Source organism: Balaenoptera acutorostrata, chromosome 10 (genome assembly GCF_949987535.1).
Source record: "Balaenoptera acutorostrata chromosome 10, mBalAcu1.1, whole genome shotgun sequence".
Taxonomy (NCBI): domain Eukaryota; kingdom Metazoa; phylum Chordata; class Mammalia; order Artiodactyla; family Balaenopteridae; genus Balaenoptera; species Balaenoptera acutorostrata.
Window position 1 is genome coordinate 41,723,724 of NC_080073.1, and position 26,505 is coordinate 41,750,228.

A 26,505-nucleotide genomic window follows, 5' to 3' on the forward strand; every position below is an offset into this window, starting at 1 on the left:
AATTAATTCACTCATATTTTATTTTAAAGTTCAAGTTAAAACTATTTTCTTCTGTGTGTGTATGAAGCTGACATATATATATATATATGTACATATATATATAATTTTTTTTTAAATAGGTAATTTCATGCTCTTAAAATGGGGCCTAAAGTGGTCGTATTCGACATTTCTGTCATCAGAGCCTTGTGGGAAACTCGTGTCAAGAAGCACAAAGCCTGGCAGAAGCAGGAGGCAGAAAGGCTCGAGAAAAGCGCATTGGAAAAGTATGTGTTCTCTGTACTTGCTCTGTAGCTCTTTAGCGAATAAGACAGGCTGCATTTGTGTTGTGAAGGGGGACGCCTTTCCTCCGAGATTTCTTCCTGTCCTTGACACTTGCTCATTGGACTTCAGAGTCTTCATGCTGTTGCCTACAATGGATATTTGATTCCTATAACAGTAACACTCATAGCTATAAGGACCCACATACATTCCAGGTACTGTGCTAGGCATGGAAAAGACAGCAATGACATGACAAATTCCTCTACAGGAAATTCTGAAAGACCGCCAGCTGCCCTCAGCAGGCTGATGCCATCCACCCATGTGACCACGTGAGGCTGCTCTATGTCCTGCACTCAGCTCTCGCCCGTTGAGCTGAACGTTAGATAAGATTCATTGTGTTGATGCAATTTTTACTTGGATTGGAATGATGTGGTTTGACTACTGTCATACACTCATGAAGTATGAGTAAAAGAGAGTTACTGTGTATATGAAAACTAAGTTGAGGGCTTCGGAAAAACTATGTATGTGATCAGTACGAACCACCCAATTGAATTACCACTGTACAAGACGGATAAAAGTACAATGAGCTAGAAAGGTTGCACATTCAGGTGGCTTTGCACTTCTGTAATTTTTATGCCCTGTGAGGAAACCCAAACTGGAAGTCTTGGATGATGCGTTATGGGTGTGGTTTATACAAGAAAGGCAGAGTGGGATTCTAATTGGCAGACCCATTTTCAAAGGCGGTCCATGACCCTACATCAAATTGGCAAATTGTGACATATGTCTATGCTTTAGGTTAAAAACAAAATGTGTAGGGTATGAATGTCTCTTTATTCTTGGTTCTCCACTTCTATGAACTATTTCGATCAAACAAATACCTATTCTGATCATGCTTGATAATTAAGCTGCTGCTGTAAGCATCACAGCTGTTCCAGGTGGTTATAATTATCCCCAGTCTGAAGACGAAGTTAGGACCTAAGTATCTTGCCCAAATTGACAGGGCTGGTAAATGGAGGATTTGGCCAAACGTTTCCCCCGATATGATGCTGTAATCACAGATAGCTGGCCTGTCTTTTCACTTGCCACTAATATGAGATTATCCAATATGACATGAATCTTAAATTTAAGAATTGGAACCCTCAGACCAGGCAACACCCATGGCAGAGGATCTTAGGGATCTACATGAGCATGAATTACACAGGTCCCAAGGCCCTATGAGCCCGAAGTGGTTCTCAGCCCTGCTCCAGCTTCCTCCCACCCCCAGCATCTGGGGTTACTCTAGGGTGGGACAACTTGCTGAATGGGGACCCAAGCCCTGGGAGGTTTATGGAGGTGTCTGTAGCTCAGGTAACCCCCTGTGGGTTCTGGGAACAGCAGCCACCTGCAGGAGCTTCGGTCTGAGAACCGTGCCCTGGAAGCCACTTTGCAGTCGCGTTTGACTCTTGATCTCTGTCTTCCATCGTGGTGCCAAATGGCTTTGTGTCCACATTCACACGTCTCATGTACACAGGGTTGGTCCTGCATTAGGCTCAGTGCCATGGGGCTTGTGCTGTGCCTTATCTTAACCTAAGACAGAAAACTTCTTGGGAATGTGTTAGGATTTTCTAGCTCAAGATAAGAAAAACAGCCACCAAATTGGCTGGGTGGTGAGGAGGAACTGGGAGGGTGGCTGGAGGAATGTGATGTTCAGGAAGAAGCATTAATTTCCCAGGACCTGCAAAAATGAATGTAGTGAATTTACCTTTTTCTGGCAGGTATTTTTGAAGTTTCATAATATGACTTATACTGTTGTTGTTAGGACTATTTGAAGGTTACCCTTTAGTTTCTCAAAATTTGTTGCCTGTGGGAAAGTTAATATATACATATATATATATATATATATATATTTTTAAATTTATTTATTCGGTTGCACTGGGTCTTAGCTGTGGCAGGTGGGCTCCTTAGTTGTGGCATGTGAACTCTTAGTTGAAGCATGCATGTGGGATCTAGTTCCCTGACCGGGGATCAAACCTGGGCCCCCTGCATTGGGAGCACGGAGTCTTAACCATTGGACCACCAGGGAAGTTCTGAAAGTTAATGTACTGATGACTGCTTTGTATAAAAGGCAGTTATCTGGTTAATTTAAATGTACTAAACCAGGCAAAGCCCTTTAGCTTGTTCTGTTACCTCACTTCATGGTATTTCATTTTGTAATACTGTATTTGTTCCATGAGGTATATACCAACACTTAAAAGTTATGAATTGAGAACATCACTCTACTTGAATGAAACTCAGTCATTTAGATGGAGAGATAGAGATGCTTTCGTTAGGCTCTAAGTGAGGAATTTTTCATCCAGTGAGGCTATTTGCCATCTAGACTAAGATTGTGGGCTCATTTCCTAAGGAAAGAGTATTTTATTTGCACACTTACTGATTTAATTAATAGAGCTCTAATGGCATTGTTTTGTATGTTTATCTTGTATTTGAAATACTACTAAAATTGACTTAAGGGGACCATTATTCAATTATATGAGCGATAAAGTATAAAGACAATGACATTTTATTTATGTTAATTACTCTCAAGGAAGAGAATGGAATTGTAAAAATAGTTTATATTCTCATTGTGACTTTCTCTAGGTTTCAAAGGGACTAAGACATCAAACATTTAAAACAGAAATCCAAAAAAGATTTGGTATTTAACTATTTTTTAAGTAGCGCATCTAATTTCCTTTTTCCCTCCACTTACGTTGGCTGTACCAAGATATGTGAAATAGTTACATCAATTTGTAATTTGTGATATAGGAAAGATGTGTTGGGGAGGGCTTAACCGGTATCATTTCATTACCTTGCCAGACTCTACCTTCAGGTTCAGTCTAAGAAATGAAGAAAGAAAAGTTAGAGACATTAATCTGAAAAGTGCTCATTGAATACAAGAACTCACTGTGGCTGTGCTGCTGGTTGTGAAAATTCTGGGAGGATTTCTTTTATTATTTCAATCAGTGTCTTGGATCTAGGGTCTGCCCTGTATCCCTGACTGCTACAGTCAGAGCTAGAGCTACAGGTAGATATTTAAACTTATTTTTATCACATGGTATTAAAAATATTTAAATTACACAGAAGAGCTAATAATGAAAAGCAAAGCACCCCAAGCCCCTGCTAGTATTTCCCAGAGGAGCTCACTTCTAACTCTTCCAGCACTTTCTCCTGGTATTAAATTCCTATTTCTCCATGTGCTGGTATTTTAAAATTTATCTGTTTTATTACATTATTTGTAGACTTCATATGTAGATCCTGAAGCCCCAGGTAGTTGATTACCCAGTGCTTTTCCCCAGCTCAGCAACCTGTGACTAGGACCTGGGTAGGGTAGTAGCTGTGCTAGCCAATGCCATCAGCAAAATAGTTTTTTTCAAGTGCTCCTGTTCTCCTAGATGAATGGCAAGCACGAAACTCCACTGATACCTGAAGTGGTTTCTGAATAGCAAAAAGTCTGATTAAGGGGGAAACATTTGCACATAGTCCTGGGGAACCAGCCCTGCAGAAATCTGGGATCAAGAACTCCAGGTAGACGGAACAGCAAGTGCAAATACCCTGAGGCAGTGGTTTGCCTGGGTGGTTCAGGGAAGAACCAGGAGGCTAGAGTGACTGGGCCAGAAAAAGTAAGTGAGGGTGCAGTAGTGGATGAGGTCAGACAGGCAAGGGGGAGTGCACAGATCCGCAGGACCTTGTAGGCCATAGTGAGACATTTGCTTTTATTGGGTGAAATGAGAAACCAATGAGAGGTATGGGCAGAGGCATGACATGGTGTGACTGACACTGTCACAAGCTCACTCAAAATGCTGGATGAGTTTAGACTGTAGGGAGGCAAGAGTGGTGCCTACATGAAGATGCTGGTGACTTGGACCAGGATGGGAGCAGTGCAGGTGGTGAGAAATGGTCAGATTCTGGTAGAAATGACCCTATTTGTTGATGGATTTGATGTGAGATATGAAAGAAAGCACAGAGTCAAAGATGACCCTGAGCTTTTTGACCAGAGCAACTGGCAGGCTTTTTCTAAGATGGAGGAAGAAGCAAGTTTTGCAGGTGAAGATCAGGAGTTTGGGTTGGAACATGTAAATTTGGGGGATCCTTTTAGATATTCAGGTGGAGATGCTGGGAGGCAAGGAGGCTGGATTCATTGAGAACGTCTTGGCTGGAGATATATAATTGCACGTCATCAGCATATAGATGTATTTAACACCAAGAGACAAGAATGTCTGTAGACAAGAATGATTTGTATTGCTATCAATTTTCTACAAGTTAACTTCAATCTCTGCCGAGTTGTAAAATAGCTTAGTCAACGACAAAGGTGCATACCCCTATAGGATCAGATAAAATCCACCAAGTCTCCAGTATTCCAGGAAAAGGATATCCACCAGTCTCTTGCTTTTTTCAGCCTTACATTTCTTCTTACAATTGACAGTGCCTGGTAGTCCAGGCCAGGACTTTCCACATGCCCAGTCCTCAAAGATGTTTCTGCCCCAGACTCTTTCCTCTGTTCCTGCCCGTCCTGACCACTTGGCTCCTGGGCTTTCCTGAGACAACAGAGCCACTGTGATTCTAGTGCACTTTTCCTTCAGGTACCACCTGAGAGTTTCCGTACTAGGACTGACCCTCTGCTACAGGGTTTTTTGTTTTGTTTTGTTTTGTTTTGTTTTATTCAGCATTTGTATTGCTTCAGGCCCTGTAGAGACCAGGGCAGCATCTGCAGCCTGTTTCTAAAAGAGCCCTCTTTTAGAAGCCTGGGATCCTGCCTGTCACCAAGTCCCTGAGTTGGGCTGAGTAGGGCCCAGATGCCTTCCTGAGTGTGGAATGCACCAAGTTCCTATCCAAGGCAGGCTACCTTATTTTGAGACAATGTCTCTGTGTGATAGATTTGAAGGAAAACCACAACAAACCTTGTTTTTGTACCACATAGAATGTTAACCTGTTAAAGTCTCCAAGCAGATATCAAACCTCTACATGGAGAAAGGCCCCCAGGTGCAAAACACTGTTCTAATGACTGAGTGAGCATCTGGAGGGCAGCAAGACGTGGTCCATCATGATGGAGCTTATGACCAAGCTGAGGGGATAAGACAACTATAAAATAATGTGTCAGAGAAGTAGCAACAAGAAGGTGCTGGGAGTGATGGGGAGGCTGAGGAGTCCTGGGCCAGCTCCAGTGTCAGATTGGAACTGGAGTTTATGAATAACAGGTTCATCTGCAGGAGTGAAGTTTCCCAAGGTGGGTGATGGATGACCTTCTAAAGTCGAATTTTATAAACTGGGGCTGCCTGTATATTTCTATCCATATGCTCCTGAAAGATCATCAGATTCCTGTGGCCTTGCATTTTAAAAAATTTGGGTGTCACCTCAAAATATCAAGGGATATTGTAATTAATCAAAGGCATAGGTAATTTTGGTAGAAATTTTAGCCATGCTAACTCACCTCCTCTACTTTTAAAGTCAGATTTGCTAATACTTTACAACTCTGAGGGTTTAAGATTCCCCTGCACCCCATATCCACCACAGCAGAGGAAACAAGAAAGGAGGGGCGGGAGAGGGGGCGGAAGTGGAGGGGAGGGCTTGTCTCCTGCTGGGAAACTGCAGGTGATGAGAAGGACTGCGCTTGCGCCCAGGTGGCCCGCCTGACTTCTCCAGGCAGGTGATGGCGATTCCCCAGGAGATAACCGAGACCTCTGCTGCCCGTTTTAGGATAAAGGAGGAGTGGAGCTTTGTGGCCGAGTGCAGAAGGAAGGGCATCCCCCAGGCTGTGTACTGCAAGAATGGCTTCATAGACACCAGCGTGAGGCTTCTGGACAAGATTGAAAGGAACTCCCTCGCAAAGCAGAGTACAGTTTCCAAGGAGAGAGACAAACGGAGCAGTGAGTTTGTGTTTGAACTTACGGGGGAGCACTGGAAGGTGAGTCCATGCGTTTCGGTCCCTACAGCACGCCGAGGCTCTTTGCAGCGCTGCGGCCGACGTCTGCTGCTAGGCTGAGCTCAGGCCGTTGACCCTGGCCCAGTGCGCGCCGTTGCTGTTGTCTTTAGAGAGCTTTCCCCTGCATGCGGAGGAGCCATTGCCGGCTCTGAACGGGGTTCTCGCGTCTTTTCCGCGGTGAAAGACTGTGCAGTCTTGAAAAGGGCAGCGGGATGCCCTTGGCTCTTTCCGACGACGCTGCGAGGGACTGGGACCCCAGCGGCTCCTCAGGATGGCACAGCCTTTACAATGCTTGATTCTGGGAATTCCCTGGCCGTCCAGGGGTTGGGACTCCGCGCTTCCATTGCCGAGGACGCGGGTACAATCCCTGGTTGGGGAGCTAAGATTCCGCCAAGCCGCGGGGTGCAGCCAAAAAAAAAAAAAAAAAAAAAAAACCTGCTCGATTCTGCCGCCTCCTCGCCACCCATCCCCGCCCATTAAAAATAACTCCTTGCCTTTTTTTTTTTTTTTTTTTAAATGCTCTGAGCGCTTGACTTTGCCTAACAGCCCTCCGTGGGCGGTGACTTTGCTGACTTGTCACAGAGTGTAGAGCCGCGAAGGAATTTCGCAGACCCTTTAGCCAGTTCTCCTCTCAGTTTCTGAGGCCAGGACAAAGATGTCCCCTCTTTCTTTCCTCAGGTGTGTACAGGTGCTTCGTGCTGCCACTCCCCCACGTTGCTGCTGGCTTGGAGAGGCATCTCAGGGCTGCCTGTGCTCTGATGTTTCTTGGTTGAAGCAGCACATGGTATGTGTGCGCTGAGTGGCGGCACAAATGAGCTCGGGCTATCTTCGGTTCAGTGGGACAGAGTTGTCTGGGACCTGCCCTCCATCTCTTTTTATCCCACCATTTTGTGGCTGAAAGGACTCTGGACTGGGAGACCATATAATTTGGGTGGCCGTTTATTGGCCGTGTGACCTGAGGCTGTTTGCTCCATTTGTATACATTTTATCTCCTTCTCTGTTCAGTGGTGCTAATGCTTGCCTTGACCCCCTCTGAGGGCTGTTGTGAGGATTAAACGAGCGGATATTCTGTGACACTGTCTTGTTAGCGACACAGCCCTATAAAACTGGGAGAGACTGTGACTGAAACCTCTTTGGTGGTCTTTCTCCTGCATCCGCATCATTGAGATCAGTGGATACGTGGATACTGCCTTTTCTGGGGCAAGAAGGAGGGCCTGTCTGGATTTCTAATTAAATACCACTGGTAAATCATTCTCGTGTGCCATGGTCAAGCACGATCCCAGCCCGCTTGGGGAACCTGTTGAGTCCTCTAGGCTCACAGCACCTTTGGAAAACCACTTTAAAGGGCATTTAGTGAGTGCCTAGTGTGGTCGGGGGGATAGGAAGAGGGTTATGAGTCAGCAGGCTAGGGAGACCCCAGGGTGAACTATGTGGATGTTGGCTTCATTACTTACAGCCTTCTTGTCCCCTGCATTCGGTTCCCTGAGCTGGTACCCTATCCTCATGGGTACCCACTGAAGGCAAGACTCTGGGGCCTCAGGCATTCATTAGTATGAATTTCAGTTGCTGTTCTCCTTCCCCAGAGAGATTAGTGTTTCAGTCTTGCCTCTACTTAAGGAGTGAAAAGCTCCATTAAAGGATGTTCGCTGTCTTAGAGTGCTCACAGCAGCGAGGGAGTTCTGGCCTCTAACATCGCACCAGGCAGCAGGTCTGGCCCCTGCAGGAGGTCAGCAAGAGGTGGACAGGGCAGTGGAGCTTCTGGGGCCTTGGGAACTGAGTGGGGAGAGCTCCCCTGGGGTTCCCTGGAGCGGCTGTGGGGCTGTGACCTATGACTTGGGTACCCGATTAGGATGGAGGTGTTGGGAGTCAAGCATTCTTTGTGAGCTGGAAGCCCCCAGGCCCTGGGCTCTGCTCTTTCAGGGAGATTTCTCTAATTTTACTGAACAACTTTCCAATAGAAAATTTCACTTCTACTGTCAAGTTTTTAATTTCCAAGAGCTGTCTGTTTGTTTTGTGAATGAATGAGTCCTGTAATGTGGCTTTACATTTCTACTTTTATGGATGAGTCTTAAATTTTCCTTTAAAAATTTTGTCCTGTTTTCATTTCATGGGGGCTGTTCTTACTTATCTTGGGATTGATAGCTTTTTTTGGAGGAAGTTTCCATCTTTCAGAGTCTCCTTTTTCTTTTGGGGTGTTTGTGTTGGTCTGGCATGTTGGGGCTCTCTGGGAGGTCTGGACACACGGGGTGTCGGGAGCACTGAGAAACTGGAAGCTCCAAGTGTGTGTCAGGTAAGGGCTTCGTTTTTGGAGGGCGTTGCTATAGAGCCCCATGTCTCCAGCGTGTTCCCCCCACCCCCAGCCCCAGGAGTGCATATTTATGATTTGTCTGCAGCTGGTGGGTGCCCACAGAGAGGATCCTCTCACATCCTGCAGGCAGGGAGAGGCCCAGCAGCCAGTGCTCTGGACAGAGAGGAGGGCTGGGTGGGGAAGTCTCAGCATCCATCACTCATCCTGTGGTTGTTGCCTCCCTCCCTAGATGTACCTGATGGTCCGCAATCCAGACACTCTGTTTAATCCCTCCAGTGGATAAGCCTCAGTCTTCTACAGGGGCAGTAGTTCTGTGACATGATGGGCGGGGGCAGAGATCTGGTCCTAGACTTTGAACTTGACCTCCTTCTTTTAGCCCTGCCTTCCACTCTCACCTCCAGACATGCCCAGCTCTTCCACTTCCTGAGCCTCGGGGGCCTCTGGTGAGAAGTTCAGGTTGTGTCTCATTGTTCCTGCTGCTGCTGGTCTAAGACTGAGCAGATCAAGGGAGGTGGGTTACCATCTTCCAGTTTTCCAGCTACCAACATTTTCCTGCTGCTGCCTCCCTTCTCTTTCTCTTTGCCCTCTGTAAGGTTTATATCTTCAAAAAATAATTCCTTTACTGTCATCTTTCATGGAATTTTAGAGAGGAGCAGAAGTGTATGTGTTGTGTTCAATCTGCCATCTTTACCCTGTTCCTTTTATTTTTATTTAACACGCTATCTTAAGATTTTCCCATGTTATTAAAAATAGTTATGGATATAATTTTAGAAGGCATAATAGCCTTTCCAAGTATGCCATTATTGGAAGAGGAATATGAGAGAAGTTATTTATGAGACACTTGATAATTGAAGCTTCAAAAGAGAGAGTGTTTTTATTACCTAGGGTCAGCTCCCTGATGCCCCATCTTGTCATCTTGTCATCTTGTCTCAGCGGCAGGAGGAAACCATCTGATCTGGTGTGGGTTGCATTCAGATCAGGATCAGGAGGTGCCGAGATGGGTTTGCCAGGCCCAGGTGCTGGGGGCAGTCACACAGGGACCTATGCTGGGAGGGGCCCTGTGCTTGATTTAATGCTCTGCTGTCACCATCTTGAAATTCTTAATTTTTAGAAGGGGCCTGCATTTTCATTTTGTACTAGTTCCTGAAACTATGTAACCTGTCCTTACTCTAAGTGACCCATTTAAATGCCTTTGGGTTTCAGTGTCCCTCTTTTAAGTGGGCCTTAATCATGCCCACTCTGCCTATCTTATGGTACTGTTACGTGAAAGCATATTTAAGGTGAAAGTACTTTTGCAAGTTAAAAGCTTAATCCACATATCCAATAGCAATGATCCTAAAGCCCATTACAAGCACCAGGTACCAAGCAAGGGTCACTGTGGACCTTCTGATTGCTACCTCCACCCCACCCGACTTCTCCCCTGTACATTCCTGCCCCGCTTTGCTGATGATGTGCTGTGGTCAGCTCCATGAGGTCAGGGGACATGCGTGTCCCTCAGTGCTCAGTACACCTCAGTGCAGTGGGGGCTCGTAATCCTGTGAACTGAATTTCTTCAGCTGGACAAATAGCCCCCTCTAAAGGCTTAAGCACTTCTCAACACCTTTACAATTTTATCCCAGAACACTAGATCCAGGGGAGGCCCTGGATACGGCCAAGTCCCTCTCTGTCACTTCAGAAGTGAGGGCCCAGGGAGGGGGTGCCCCTAGAACATGGCTCGGCATCCAGGTCTCCACACTGTCCTTCTGGGCTCTTTCCCTGTTAAAGACTCATAAAAACATTTAGAAATTTGGCATAGCAAGTGTTAGGTGTTGATCAAATATTTTAAAAAGCAATTAGTTTCAGAGCTGCCTGATTCCTTCTTGTATCTCTAGTGCCAAACATGATGTCTGCCTGGACATAACACGGCTCAAAAGATGTCTGCTGGATACAAACTACTATAAATAAAATAGATAAACAACAAGGTCCTACTGTATAGCACAGGGAACTATATTAAATATCTTATAATAAACTATAATGGAAAGGAATATGAAAAAGAATATATATATTCTTTTGTGTATATATGTATAACTGAATCACTTTGCCATACACCTGAAACTAACACAACATTGTAGATTAACTATACTTCAATAAAAAAAAAGATGTCTGCTGAAAAAAAAAAAAGGCAGTTAGTACAGAGGAAGGGAAATGCAGCACACATTTTAAAATCTAAGACGTGGCCAGATTTTATTTTTAGAAAATGTTAAATCCATATGTTGTAAATAAATAATACATGTGTGGCTTTGGGTGGGAGCCTGGTTGTCAGTATTCACTCGGCATTTGACTTTGATAGAATCATGAATTCATGGGCCTTTTGAAATTTGGCTAATCTGCTAGTATGAAATTAATGACATTGGCAGCATCTTGCTTTCTTTTTGGAATGGCTATAGAGCTGGCAGTTAAGCTCTCACCCATGCTCTCTCCCCTCTTGTTTTTGAAATAAATGCACATTTTCCTTGGCTTTGTGTGCCCTGCCTCTGAACTGCGACATACGGAGGAGCTAGTTCTGATCGATGGGATCCATTCTATTCCAGGAGCTCCCAGATTCCTTGAAGGAGCAGACGCACCTGAAAGAATGGCACATAAGCAATACCCTGATTCAGATCATTCCTAAGTATATCGAGCTGTTTCAAGCCATGAGGATTCTGGATCTGCCAAAAAACCAAATCTCCTGTCTTCCAGCTGAAATTGGTATGTTGCTTAGCTGGAGCCTTCAGGCCCCTTGTCTGGGAAGGAGGCAATACTGAGAACTCTTCCTCCTCCTGCTGCCCCAGGAAGTTGCTGGGCCGGGCTATTTTGGGTGTTCCCAGAGCTGCTGGTTCGTGGCGTCCCCTCTGGATGTTGATGCCAGGGTCTCACCTATGTAACTCAGCAGTACTGACATCTGCCAGTTTCTCAGAAACAAGTCTCATGAGTGAGCAGTGCTGTGTTTAGAAACTTTTTGTTTTTTCTTCCTTTTAGTTTTAGAAATGCAAACATGCAATAATATATTTATTGTAAACATGAGACACAGTATATTGTTCCCACATATTAGTTTTAGAAATAAACATGCAATAATATATTTATTGTAAACATAATATAACAGTATATTGTTTCCACATATTAGTCCATTGATAAGTTTAGCTTAGCTTATTGTATTAATTTGGTCAAGGTTCTATTATTTTCAATCATTTTGTTGTTCACTTGCTTTACCGTAAGTCAAGTCCACAGCGATCATCATCACTGTTTCTCTTTGTCTTGTGTGTGAGGCACATAGTTGTGCTGGGCATATAGTTGTTATGATTCTTCTAAGACACTCAAGTCTTCTTGGAGACATATCATCCCCATAAACCTCAGTCATGAGCAGGGCAATATAATTAAACATTCTAGAAAGGAATAAAATGTAAAGTCAACTCTCTCAGTAAGGATTGTTAACGGTTTCCTGGATATCAAAATTGTACACACAACCCATGTTCTTCTAGATATCTACATTGTAGCCATATCTATTTATAAATATGTGTTAAAATATATATGCATGTTAAAAATATTTATATACACATATGCTAAAATATACGCACGCTAAACATATTTACATACGAGGGCTTACAGCATGTTCTTCAGCCTAAGCCTTGTTTCCCCTTATCATACCATGAAGGTGGGGGTGGACTCTAGGGTCAGGCTGCCTGGGTCTTTCACTTACTGGCAGGTCACCTTAGGCAGGTCACTCACTGGTTTTCAGTCTCCCTATCTGTAAAATGGGGATAATAATCGTACCTACTTCACAAGGTTATTGTAAGGATTAAATAGTTAATACAAAGAAAGCATTTAGAACAGGTAAACCCACAACATTTGCTAGCCACCTCCATCATCATCATCATCATCATTGTCTATTTCTTAAGTTTTTAAAAAATTTTACTTAATTTATTTATTTATACAGCAGGTTCTTATTAGTTATCTATTTTATACATATGAGTGTATATATGTCAATCCCAATCTCCCAGTTCATCCCACCACCACTCTATTGTTGTCTTTACATAAATGTTATTTTTCAATATTAGAATATCCAAACTTTCGTCATTCTCCCTAAGTGATGGCTAAGTGATGATTATGGCATGATTTATTTAACTTGTTCTTCAAATATTTTAAATTTAAACTAAGTAATTGGATACTAGGTCTGAGATTCTGAAGGTACAATTCTAGTCTGACTTTGAGTAACTTGGGCAAATACTTTAAAAAAAACTCAGCTACAGGATGAGATAGTCAAGAAAGAGGACCATGGGAATGAAGAGTTTTGAGCTCTTTTCTGTTGAATGGCTGTATTTTGTAAAGGAGGTAGAGTTGGATCTCTTACAGTGCTGTCTTAGAGAACTACTGAGCATTGGCTGAGCAGAGGGGGTGCGGGGAAAGTGGTCACCAAATGGGGTGTTCTTTTTCTCATTATCAGGACAATTATTTCTGACATTTGACATCAAGGAATTAGGCATGGCAGTGGGTGGTCCTCTTAACTCCTTTGTGGAACTCCTGAGAAAGTATCATTAAATGGGTTTAAAATAGCTAATTATTGAAATCATTTAATAATGTTCACTCAAATAACTTAAAGTATGTAAATTCCTTAAGGTATTCCTTGGGCTCTAGAAACAAGAAGCCTCTGGACAACAAATTGTGCCTCAGTTGGGTTATATTCCCCTCACTGGAAATCAGGTCTGAGGGCCCTGGGAGAATGGGCTATAAGTAGGGAGATTTCATTTCAGTTGGAAAAGATCCTGGAACATTCTAGGAAGGGATGGACTCATTAGCTATTTAGAAATATAACGTGCTGGAGCTATGACACCTGTCTTAGTCTGATCAGTCTGCTATAAAAAAAATACCACAGACTGGGTGGTTCATAAACAAAATAAATTTATTGCTCGCAGTCCTGGAGTCCGAGATCAGGGTGCCAGCCTGGTGGGCTGAGGGCCTTTTTCTGGGTTGCAGACTTCTCGGTGAATCCTCACATGGTGGAAGGGGCCAGGGAGCTCTGTGGGATCTTTCTACAAGAGCACGAATCCCATCGTGGGGACTCCACCCTCATGACTTTATCCAAACCTGATTACCTCCCAGAGACCCCACCTACTAACAACATCACCTTTGGGCATTAGGATTTCAACATACGAATTCTCAGACCATAGCAGTGCCTTAAAAGTTTTATTTTAGTTTTTGTGACGTGGGACCCTTGTCACACCGAAAAACTGTTTTTTCCAGAACCTCAAGCTCATGGTGCTTGAAGATAATGCTGTTCACCATGTCTGATGGAGACAATTGAGCCCATCTCAGATGAATAATGCCAAGTTCTTACCAGGATGTTGAGAAAGAAAAAGTAGTGTTTCCATAATGAGATCAGGCATTGTGGAAATAAGTGGCATGGAGAACAACAATTTGAATGCAAACATATACAATTTCTTAGTGTCTATACATTATTAAAATGTTATATTTGAGACAGACTTTCTAAAGCTATTGCTTTTCCTTTGAGCTAGGAAAGTTGCTTTTTCTTTGAGCTAGCTAGAAGGAGCTCATATACAGCTTTCTCTCCAGTTACCTCACCTTCTCTTTGCATCCCCTCATGATAAACAAATGCATGTACAGTTGGTATAAATATGTCCCTAATGCAAATGCCTCCATCAACCAGATCAGGTAACTCTTTCATAGATAAGTTTACTCTCCTGTGTCTGGAAACTAGACAGCTTAGACATTCACACCATCTATGCCAATCTTCTACTTTCCTTATTTAAAGAAGGATTGTACAATACACTGTCTTACAGAAGCTGGGGCTGTGGCGATCACTAGTCTGATCACATGCTCTCCAGTCCTCCCCAGAAAAGCAGTCTTTCCTTATTTTTTATTAGCCCCCATATCCATCCTGCTATCTTGACACCAATAGCTGACCGTAAGGTTGCAGTGTATACCAGGTGGGTAAGTTAGAGGGGCCACTGATTTCCACAGCATCACCATTATCTTCTAACAGTGAGACCACCAAAGTTGACTCAGAAGTGGCCCTGCCTCCAACATACTGTCTTTGTATGTTTCCCTTTCTCATTTATAAAATGGCAGGAAATTTGTTATTTTGAGTGCCTGCTCTGCAAAAGGAAACAATAATTTTGGTTTTCTAATTTTTAAAATTAGGTTAAGAATGTTAAGGTATTCAATGCCTTAGAACACGCATGACATGATTTTTGGAATATTAAATATTACTCTTGTGCTAGTTTCTGGTTTGGAATTGGTCATGTATTTATTCAGTCAAGACAGAATTGGGATTCAATGTTTCTCCATCAATCCAGTTATTGCCTGATATTCTTAGTGTGTTCACTTCCTGCCTGTGAAATGGACTTAGGCTTTTTTAAAGCATATTCTTTAGGAAGCATGATACATCATAATTAGTAAATGCAAATCTGAAGCCAAAGATAAATGAATTACATGCAGCCTATAAACAATGACTCCTTGTTTGAGTCATTTAGCACGTACATAGAGCTTTGTGTGTATTTCAGTACCTAGCTCACTTCCCATCAGAGTCCACCGATAGGCCATAGCTGGTCACCGTGCTTCCTAGGAACTGGACCATTTCAAAGCCATTGCCTGTTACTTCATTCATCATGTGATTTCAAAGGGGTTTGCGCTCTGTGGGTGCTGGGCCCTGACCCAGTCTACATAGGGAACAAATCCCCCACACTCACCTAGCCTGTAGTTTCACAAAGGGTTAAACAGATAAAGAATAAGCAAAAAATTCTCTGATCAAGGACCAAAATGCTCAGGATAAAAGATGAGCAGACATTCAATCAGAGTGCTTAAAAAACAAACACAGAATTATGTTTAATGCCTTTCCCACCATCATTTATACAAATGTTTTACATCTTCGTTTTGCTTTTTGTCCTTAAAAGACCTTAATGGACCTACACCATGCATGTTTTCTTTTTCTGATGACAGGTCGTTTGAAGAACCTGAAGGAACTCAATGTACGTTTCAACCGTCTGAAGAGCATTCCTCCAGAACTGGGAGACTGTGAAAATCTAGAGAAACTGGATTGTTTTGGAAATCTAGAATTAACTGAGCTCCCCTTTGAAGTAAGAAAGAAACATGTTTGTACTATGATTTACTTTTATTTGGTTTATGACATGGAACGGTCTGTAACATGGGGAAGAATTTTAAAAGATGAAATTCATTTTTATTTATATCACTTTTCCAGACATTTTAATCACCCTAAACCAGCTATTATCAAGTCTTTAAAAATGTTCTTACACTCGGCCACAACCTGAATTTAAGTTCAAAAAAGCTATCAAAGGAAAACTAGGCAAAAAATCCTATTTTCATGCAATATATTTTTATTTAATGCCTATTTAATATATGATGCCTGTTGTCTGTAATGCAGATCCCGATTTATTTATCCATAATGGAGGAATAAATTGAAAACAGTTGGAAATAAATAAAGGGGATAAAATTTAAAAATGTATATTACTCGTAACAAAACTTATAGATAACTAAAGCAGTTCTACAGATAGGATTTGAGAAGTCCATTAATTTAAAAGTATCCATTAGTTTCTTTTTGTCTGTATTCATTGGGGAAATGATTTTAAATTATTTTTCTGATAAAACAGAACATATGAAAGTGAACAGTTTTTATTGCCAGATAAAACTCAACAAGGTTCTTGTGCTTGAAGAGAGAGAGAGGGATCTCACAAATTCTGCTGGTAGTGAATAGGCTAAAAATAGTATTGCTGGTGAGGCTCTGACAAGGCCATGGCCACTGAAGAAGGCGTATTCTTCTCCCTTCCTGAAAACTTCCGGGTGGGAGGAAGAGGCCACTTCCGCTCTTAGCACCCATGTCACCCAGGAAATGCTGGGCAATGGTCCCGGTGAGGGTGCACAGCCAGGGCTCAGGATTCCCCACACAAGCTGCTCGTTCCCCAGTCCTCCCCATCTGAGAGAGAGGCCCAGTCCTCTCTCAGATGCGCAGGCTGGAAGCAAGCCAACTCACCTTTGACCTCTCTTGCTCCCATGCCCCATGTCCACTCCGTTGAGTAAGTCCTGTTGGGCAAGCCCTTCAGAGTAACAGGGGAGATTTCTGATCATTTGCCACATCACTTTACCGGTTCACATGTGAGTCTTCTGAAGATTTGCCAAAACCCATTAAGACAGTCTTCCCCAGGTCATCCTACTCTTTGAGGCTTGCACTTTCTGTCTTCTCTGACTTTGCACATGCTGTTCCCCACCTGGAGTTTCCTCCCCTACATTTCCATCTGTCAGGGAACCTCAGGACCCAATTCAAGTACTCCATTCTCTGTGAAATCTTTCCTGACCCCTGACCCTCACCTCACTGTGATGCTGGGCAGATTAACCACTTCTTTCTTTGTGTTACTGAACATTGCAAATTGGAAACTTCACACTAGTTCTTACTACATAAAATTTCATTGCTTGTTTATGAAAGTATAAACTCCTCAAGGGCAGCCACTGTGTGCTTTTCATCCTAGCACGCCCAGCGTGTAGCACAGTGAATGACACCTAGTAGATGCTCAACATACATACTATATTGATCTGGTTTGTATATGTTCATAGAAATGCCTTTGGGAAGAGACATCAATCTCAAAATTATTAGTTGAACTTAATTCCCACTCTTAAAAAGTAATTAGAATATTTTGTTATTCCTTCCTAGTTAAGTAATTTGAAGCAAGTTTCGTTCATAGATATCTCAGCAAACAAGTTTTCCAGTGTCCCGATCTGTGTCCTGCGGATGTCTAATTTGCAGTGGTTGGATATCAGCAACAATAACCTGAATGACCTGCCACAAGACATAGACAGGTAGCTACTTGCATTCTGAAGGTGAGGTATATGAATTAGTCACTAACATTTTAAACATGCATAACACGTGAATGTTCTCTGAGATCAACTGATTTTCCAGAGTTTCTTGTTTCCAGGAAATCAGTTTGATTCTTTATAGAATAAGACAATTCCCAGTCTGCACCATACATATACATGTACAGTTGACCCTTGAACAACGAGGTGGTTAACCTGCATGTAATTTCTAGTCAGCCTCCGTACTTGGGGTTCCTCTGCATCTGTGAATTCAACCAACCATGGACCCATGCAGTACTGTAATGTTTACTACTGAAACATATCTGCATATGAGTGGACCCGCACAGTTCAGACCTGTGTTGTTCAAGGGTCAACTGTATATACATATATATATATATATATACACACACACACACGCACACATGTATATGTGTGTATACGTATGTGCATATATATATATACATATATATGTATATATATATGTATATATATAGTTTGAACACATCTTTAATTTACTTTAGTTCCTAATAGAATGGAACCATTAACTTTCCTTTCCTCCCCAGAAGTAGAAAAGTAAATTTATTATGTACAGAATCAAAACATATTATTCTATTTGGGATATCAGGATAATTTTTATAAGTTTCATTTACTGCTTTGATTGATGTGCTTAGTAATGTCTTCAAATTATATCCTTACAACTATTTCTTGTTTAAAAAGTAACTATTATACTAAATCATGTAAGATTCCTTCATTCATTCATTCTACCAATATTACTAGGCAGGCCCAGAGAGTGGGCTGGGTTCAAGGTGGTAAATGAAACAAACTCTCTGGCCTCCTGGAATCCACAGTCTTCGTTATGAAGTAGTGTAAGTAAGCTATTGGAACATAGGGAGCGAAAATGGTTTGGTCCCGAATGCCGTCTCATATGACCTTTCTTTACTCCTGGTACATATGATGTGTATGGATGCTTCCTGGTTTATGAGGCTAAGTGGGAATTGTTTTAGTTTGAAACACAAGGGGAACTTTGTGAAATATTTTGTGGGATCAGTCAAAATTTTGCAAATGAATTAAAGAAAAAACTAGAGAGGGAGGCACTGAGTTAGAGCAAAATGGAAAACAGAGTAAAACATATTTGGAGCATATTTTTCTCATTTCCTTTTCACTCTGCAGGTTTATTCCTGTTTTAAAGTTAAAATATGAGGAGAGAAGAGTAACTGTGTTTTCAAGACATACGAAAGGAAATATGTTGCCAAAATTTGTTTATTCTCACTCCAACTCTAATATGATTTCTTTCCCATGACCTGTTAACCCTTGGGAATGCAGTAGACACTTGAATATACTGATTTTTTAAATTCCATCTTGATCTACTGTATATTGTGTAATTTGCTTATCCTGCTGCTATATCTCTGCCTTCAACTGTCAATTAAGTCAGTAAAAACTTAAAAAAGAAACCCAAATCATGTCACCCGGCATGACTTTATTTATTTAAATTGTAAAGTCAGTTTATTCTTATGAGTCACTTAAAAAAATAAACTCACTAGGGATTTCCTACTAGAATTTATTTATAATTCACTTTGGTTTTCTTGCTATGAGGCTAAGTCCTTGTGTTCTAATCCCTTTTACATCTTCTTAGGCTACAAGAACTGCAGACCTTGCTCCTGTATAAGAACAAGCTGACCTATCTTCCCTTTGCCTTGCTTAACTTAAAGAAGCTCACCTTGTTAGTCGTCAGCGGGGACCACTTGGTGGAGCTCCCGACAGCCCTTTGGGACTCATCCACACCTTTAAAGTGAGTAGACAGAGAGCCCAGTAGAGACCCATTCAGACACAAGGGAAGAGCAAGAAGCACCTGGAGCCTGGGTGCCCGTGTCAGGAACCAGATTAGATGGTTCTCGTACTCTGAGAACAAGAAGTTCTGGTGCCTTCTTACAGGATTTTGAAGTTTTTGGCCAATGGCATGGGGAGGTAGAGCTCAGAGGATTTCTGGACAAATGCTACCTGCTGGTTGAAGGCACCAGGGCTCCCTGGTCGGATACTCAGCACTCCCATCACCGCTTGGCCTGGATGGGTCAGTGGCTGTTGAATCTTTCAAAATTGTGAAGAAATTAGATCAAATGCCATTTTGGAATGTCTTCTTTAGCTTCCTTTTTTGTTGCAGTAGTCCATCTTTTAAACACCTCCTTGGTGGGGAGTTTATGAGTCCTTTTCAATGTAGCCACGTCATTTTAGAGTTTGATGTCACTAATTGGGAGTAATATCAGACAAACATAGTAAGACATCATATATGACGGGGAGACTAAATGTTATTGTTCACCTCATGGCTTCCTGCCCGCTGTCCTCTGTCTGTGGCTAAGTAACTGTCATTTCCCCATCAAGCCTCTGTACAGTCTCTGCTGTAAACTGACTCCATAATCCTGTTGGATTATTGCACAGTAGAATTCCACCGGTGACACATATTATGTGGTTAGCTGTGACTTCTAAGAAGAAGTGAGAACTCGGGATTTAATGCCACAGAAGTTGACTTCTTCTGAGAGGATTTTTGCACAATACAAATACATAGGTGAAAATGTGATATTTTCCATACTCTCTTGAATAGATTTGTAAGTCTTATGGACAATCCTATTGAGAATACCCAGTGTCAAGATGGTAATGAAACGATGGAAAGTGAACAAGATCGCCAACATTTTGATAAAGAATTTATGAAAGCCTATATTGAAGATCTTAAAGAAAGAGGTAGGTTACTCATATTCAAAATTATTTAAAATGAGTGTATAGTATTCCATTCACTCATGCAACACATTTATTGCTATAAGTCAATCTGACAAAAAGTTAATTGGTTAGGTGCAATAACCAATAAATAAAAATAATTTGTAAATTATTTTTCTATTTACCAAAAAAAAAAAAAAGATACATTGCCTTTCCTTAAATAATGAAAATTTCCTAGTGCATTAGCATGCTTAGTACATCTACAACCATGTGACAGAGAGGCTGGGAAGCAAGCACTTAAAATGTGAAGATTGTGTTACTAACTTTACATGGCTTTTCAATGAAATGATATTAATAAAACAGTATTCTAGTTAATGGGAAAAGATTCCATGTCAAAACCCATTTAAATTCAACTTTAAAAAAAGTCATCTCGTATAAATCAAGGTACACCTATGTAAAAATCACAAAAGGAAAAAACAAGATGGCAGATTAGTAAGTAGATGCATTTAGTTTTAGTTTCCCATAGGGTGGTGAAGATACAGAGAAACAGGGCAGTCACAGTACCTCAGGAGAGGGCAGAAGTGTTTTCCCCAGTGGCTATTTCCGAAGTGTTTCAGAAGCCTTAGAACCCCTTCCTTCTGTCACATCTAGACACAGGAAAAGGCATAAATCAGCCTTTGTTCTTCTAATCCCCACCTCTTTTCTGGGTGTGGATGCCTGCAAGTTACCCCTTAATTTTTCAAGTCTCTTTTTCTGATAAGCTGGGTGCAGACCTGAAAGAAAGATGTCACGCCTGTGGGTTTAGGGAGGAGGTAGCCCTGGCCCCCAAAACTTTGAAGACAAGCACCTGGGAGCAGGTTCCATCAATCACGCTCAGAAAACATGCATGTGAGCTTATTCCTCCCTCCTTAGTAGGTGTCCGAAGATGATGAGTCACATTCAGATACTCAGCTGTCTCGTGACATTAATGAAAAATACCATTTATTGGCAAATTAAAAGTTTTTCAATTAGATTAAGAAAATTTCTATACAGTTACCTCTAATCTGTTTGTCCATCCCTAATCTTGAATGCTGAAATATTATGAAATAAATTAGAAATTTATGTTAAACATGAAACTGAAATAACAGAACCATTTATTTATCAAAATTTATCTTTGGGTCATATAACTTTCCTCTTGTGAAAAACTTTGTATTTTATTCATTTCTTCATAATTGTATTATAGTGCTATTATGTAAAAATGCAAGAACAAATTAGAGAAAATAAGTATTAATCTTTCGATCTATGTGGCCAGCAATAAAATAATTTGATTTTCAAAGTTAACTTTAGTGATGATAGATTTTGATTCCATTCATTTATTTCTAAATAATTATCGTAATTCTATCCTTCACACATTCATAGTAGGTTGAACTAAATGATATTGCCAATATTCAGCTGATTTTGACCTACGAAAACGGTGATTTCTTAATAGTTCAACCTATGCTGGACATATGCTTTGAATTTTTTTAAGTTTGTTTCTTTTTTCTTCATCATGTTGTCTTCTCTCTTTTTCCTCCTTCCCCATAAGACTAACGTCTGAGTTAGAGAGTTCATCACTCTAAGGAACAAAAGTAGATTTAGTGAGTCTACATGGATGTCCAACCTGATGTGATTCAAGAATGATGAGAAAGTAAAGCCCCTCGCTGGTTCTCACACTTTAGTGAACATAAGAATCAGCTGCAGGCCCCACTCTCAGAGTTTTTGAGTCATCAGGTCTGGGGTGGGGCCTGAGAAAGTACATTTCTAACAAGTTCCCAGGTGATACTGATGCCTTGTGTCTGAGAAACACACCTTGAGAACCATTGGTATAGACCATCCTTTGACAAAAATTGGCTGTGAAGAGAGAGAGAGAGAGTGGGGAGTAACCAGTGGGAAGAGTAAGAATGATAAAAGGGTTATTAATAAGATGGTGCTTCATTTAGGAATAGCCCAAACTTCTCTTGTAAACTGTATTCCCTTCCACCTGGCATCCCCAGTCCCAAATCCTTGGCCATCTATTTCTGTTTTGTCAACTTTTATTATTTTAGGATCATACAGTTTCCAAGATGTTGATGTAGCTGTGTGAGTTGGTTGGGAAGACTGCAAAAGAATGAGAGTTAATAATAATGTATTCTTCTTAGATCTAAATATCTCTAACACCAGACTATACATTTGCAGTGGTTGACTTAGTGGTAATAAATGCATTTATCTCTATACTTGAAGTATGAAGTGGCAATAATTTGTGTTTTGACATAGTTACACTTCATAATAAAATGAGGAATGGTTGAGTATATATTTTCTTTTTGTTACAGAATCTCTTCCCAGCTACACCACTAAAGTATCTTTCAGCCTTCAGCTTTGATGCCATCCATCAGAAGACTACAGAATTTTCCTGACCTGTGGAGCTGTAAATCTTCCTGTTGTGGGTCATGTCATAGAGGAATAATGGCTTGTGCTTAAAGACAAAGTCTAGAAACCATGGTCATAGTTGTTAGGAAAGATGATTTTCAAATTTCAAATATGTGAGTACCTCTCTCTGTGGACTGGAGAATTGATAAATGGGTTTATATATTGATATTTAAAGGTTCATTTGCATACACTTGTTTCCAAATAATGCACATTCAATATTTTAGAAAATGTGTTATTTTTAAAAAATTATCACTTAAAGACCAAATTTTGAAGTTGATTGCATTGTTTTCAGGAATCTGGAGATAAAGGGATGGTGAGAAGAATATTTATACTGGACTAGTCAGATGAGACTTTATTTTATTTTGTTATTTTGAAAGAGTTTTAATGCATTATTTCTTTTACTGAGGACAGTTTTCCTTGGGTTTATACAAATGGCTATTTTCATGTTTTAAGTTATATTTTACAAGTGTAGGCTTTTAGGAAAGACTTTAGGTATAATCTGGACCTTGAAGGCAGAAAGAAGGGCTGGATTGTCTGTCCAGGCATGGGGCTTAGATGGTGTGCTGGTGGCCCTAGTGGAGTAAGTGTGGGCCTGGCTGGTCCTGGGAAGCCTTGCGTGGCCTGCATGGGTGGTCAGCCTGCCTTGAGTGGGCCTGGCTGGTCCTGGGAAGCCTTGCATGGCCTGCATGGGTGGTCAGCCTGCCTTGAGTGGGCCCTTTGGGGGTCCTGGGAGGCCTTGCGTGGCCTGCATGGATGGTCAGCCTGCCTTGAGTGGGCCCCTTGGGGGTCCTGGGGTGCCTGCCAGAGCACAGAGCAGAGGCCTTGCCTCCAGGGACCTGTCCTCCAAGGTGGCCATATAAGTAGTGGGAATCACTAGTCCACACTGATGAGGAGTTCCTAGCAAGGCTTCCCTGCAGGTAGCACAGGTGAACTCTGCCTGTGGCCAAGACGCTGCGGTCCAGAGGGAGCTCAGGAGACTGGGTTTACATTGGCAAAGAAGGTATTCATTACAGGGCTTTGAACTTTGATATCACATTGTAGGATTTGGAGAAATTGTACAAATATCTATTTTTATTCTATTATCTTGGGCTAAAATAAACAGGATTGTGAATGTGTTGAAGCTAAGTTTAAACAAGTAGCTTTTGTGACTAAGACGGAAAAAATGCATATCTTCACATATATTTATATATGATTCGACTCCTATATGGTCTAGCCCAGTGCTGTCCAGTAGAACTTTATGCAGTGAAGGAAATGTTCTGCATCTGTGCTGTCTAATTTAGTAACCACCAGATGCATGTGCTTCTTGAGCTCTTGAACAGTGTCTGGTGTGACTGAAGAACTAAATTTTTAATTACATTTAAATTTAAATAGCCAAATGTAGCTACCATATTGTACAACAGGGTCGAGCCATTTGGGTTTTTCAGAAGTTAATCTGGTCTAGAAATGAAGAGTGATTTTCATTTTCTTATCTGAAGAACCAGTCTACCCCCAGAGGGGTTAATACTGACACCCAATATTTTGTCTTAATAGGTTTAATCATAACTCTAAATATTTTATCCTCAACAGACATAAAGCAGGCAGAACAGTCTAAAGCCACATAGTAATGCTTCAGTAGAGTACTGCATCAACTTAAAGACAAACTCTGAGAAGTAGGTTAAGAGATGGAAAGAGTAAGAAAATGAGAAATCACTTTAACTGAACCTCAAACAATTGTATTTTTCTTTATAACACTTTACAAATATAATGCAGATTTATTAGTTGTACTACGTGAATGATTTTGGAATTTTATTTCATGCTACAGTATATGTTACATACAGCCAAATGGAAAATATATCTGAAAAGGGAGGAAATGAGGGCTTTCGCATAAATTGACTGTCCATAACTCATGTAAAATTTATTTCAATAAAACCAGTCTTTTGTGCAAAAACCTTATCTCGATGTTACATAAAAATAACTGAAAAAGTACTACATTGATATATAATTATTTCATGTTACATAACATCCCCAAAGAAATATATTTTTAAAATATGAGGCTTGTAGAAATACTATTTACCTTATTCATATTAATGTAAAAACGCAGAAAGATTCTAAAGTAGAATAAGCATCTTAGTGGAAATAATAGAGATTTGAACATCTTGCATGATGCATATGGACTGATTCATAATTTGGAAAAGTAATTTGCATAGTAGAATATATGTATGAACATTAAAGCAATATGAATGAAAGAAAATATAATTCTTAGGAGAAAAATGTTCTGGTTCCAAAAGCTTATTATTATACCCATTTTTCATATGCTGGAAGTTAAGGGGCAAAGACACTTAGGTGAAATCATTGAGTAGAGCATTTTAATTAATAGCAAGACCTACACCAGATTTCTTGACTCTAGCTTTCTAGAATGACCATTTGGCATGCTTGCCAAACACCAGTTTAGGGTAACTCATGATGATTGTGAGCAGTAATCTCCGGAAATCAGTTACTGTCTTTCCCTTTATGAGTGGGAAGGAAACTTAGATACTTTTAGTTATCTTTTTTTTTTTTTATTGGAGTATAGTCAATTTACAATGTTGTTTTAGTTTCAGGTGTACAGGAAAGTGATTCAGTTATACATATACATATATTCATTCTTTTTCAGATTCTTTACCCAGATAGGTTATTACAGAATATTGAGTAGAGTTCCCTGTGCTATATGGTCGGTCCTTGTTGGTTATCTATTTTGTAGTGTGTGTATGTTAATCTCAAGATCCTAATTTATCCCTTCCCACAGCATTTCCCCTTTGGTAACCATAAGTTTGTTTTTGAAATCTGTGAGTTTCTGTTTTGTAAATAAGTTCATTTGTATCATTTTTAAAAATTAGATTCCACATATGAATGATATCATGTGATACTTGTCTTTCTGTCTGACTTACTAGTCTTAGTATGATCACCTCTAGGTCCATCCATGTTGCCGCAAATGGCATTATTTCATTCTTTTTTATGACTGAGTAATATTCCATTGTATATATGTACCACATCTTTATCCATTCCTCTGTCAATGGACATTTAGGTTGCTTCCATGTCTTGGCTATTGTAAATAGTGCTGCAATGAACATCGGGGTGCATGTATCTTTTTGAAGTATGGTTTACTCCAGATATATGCCCAGGAATGGGATTGCTGGGTCATATGGTAGTTCTATTTTTAGTTTTGCAAGGAACCTCCATACTATTCTCCATAGTGGTTGTACCAATTTACATTCCCCCCAACAGTGTAGGATGGTTCCCTTTTCTCCATGCCCTCTCCAGCATTTATTGTTTGTAGACTTTTTGATGATGGCCATTCTGACTGGGGTGAGGTGATACCCCATTGTAGTTTTGATTTGTATTTCTCTAATAATTAGTGATGTTGAGTATCTTTTCATGTGCTTTTGGTCATCTGTATGTTTTCTTAGTTATCGTTCTGTGGTGTATGTAGGTTTAAATGCTTATTTTATGGTATGTATATTGGATTTATTTCTAAAAATTAGGAAATTAAATCTAAGCTTTAAAACTTGAAATGATGCCAAACTGCAGTGTTAATAGGCAGCTCAAATATCTCTGTTTAGATTCTCTAGCTGTTTCATCAGGATGAAAAATTGAGATGCTTATGTCGTTTTATTGCAGCGTAATATAAATTACAGATGAAGCAAATTATAGTTGAGTATTGGGCCTTAGCACCACTCATAATTCTTAGGAAAGAAAGCAGCTAAACACTGGTAATGGGACCAAAGAAGATATGATGTTAAATAGATGAACTTGCCTTGATTGTGAAATTCAGCAGGGGGACAAAGAGGACCCAAGGCTGAGCTTGCACCAGTAGAGCTGTGGCTTTGAGGGAAGGATGGACACTGTCTGGGGTTAGGACTTCAGTCTTTAGTAATCAGCTGCTACACTACAGTCTAATTTCAGTTGTGACTGGTCAACCCCAGGTAGCTCCTGTAACCCCAGGTACGAGCAATGAAGTAGTCCAAAACAAGATCTGGTTCTCACTTTTTTTTTTTTTTTAATTCCATCACTGATTTTTTTA

The 26,505-nt window shown here is 40.8% G+C and overlaps 1 protein-coding gene across 4 annotated transcripts in view; it reads left to right on the top strand.

Moving 5' to 3' along the window:
• LRRC2 (leucine rich repeat containing 2) overlaps nucleotides 1-24,718 on the top strand; it is a 35,699-nt gene extending 10,981 nt beyond the window's left edge. For 3 of the 4 annotated variants that reach the window (XM_007168854.3, XM_007168853.3, XM_007168852.3), the window contains 8 exons: nucleotides 120-263; nucleotides 5,968-6,175; nucleotides 11,072-11,228; nucleotides 15,474-15,610; nucleotides 17,197-17,342; nucleotides 18,970-19,125; nucleotides 19,933-20,069; nucleotides 22,370-24,718. In XM_007168854.3, coding sequence (XP_007168916.1) covers nucleotides 139-263; nucleotides 5,968-6,175; nucleotides 11,072-11,228; nucleotides 15,474-15,610; nucleotides 17,197-17,342; nucleotides 18,970-19,125; nucleotides 19,933-20,069; nucleotides 22,370-22,419 — 1,116 coding nt within the window. In that variant the 5' untranslated portion in view covers nucleotides 120-138 and the 3' untranslated portion in view covers nucleotides 22,420-24,718. Of the gene's footprint in view, nucleotides 1-119; nucleotides 264-5,967; nucleotides 6,176-6,701; nucleotides 6,978-11,071; nucleotides 11,229-15,473; nucleotides 15,611-17,196; nucleotides 17,343-18,969; nucleotides 19,126-19,932; nucleotides 20,070-22,369 lie in introns of those variants that run through there. The other variant, XM_007168855.3, reaches the window with a different exon arrangement.
• Nucleotides 24,719-26,505: the final 1,787 nt, after the last annotated feature.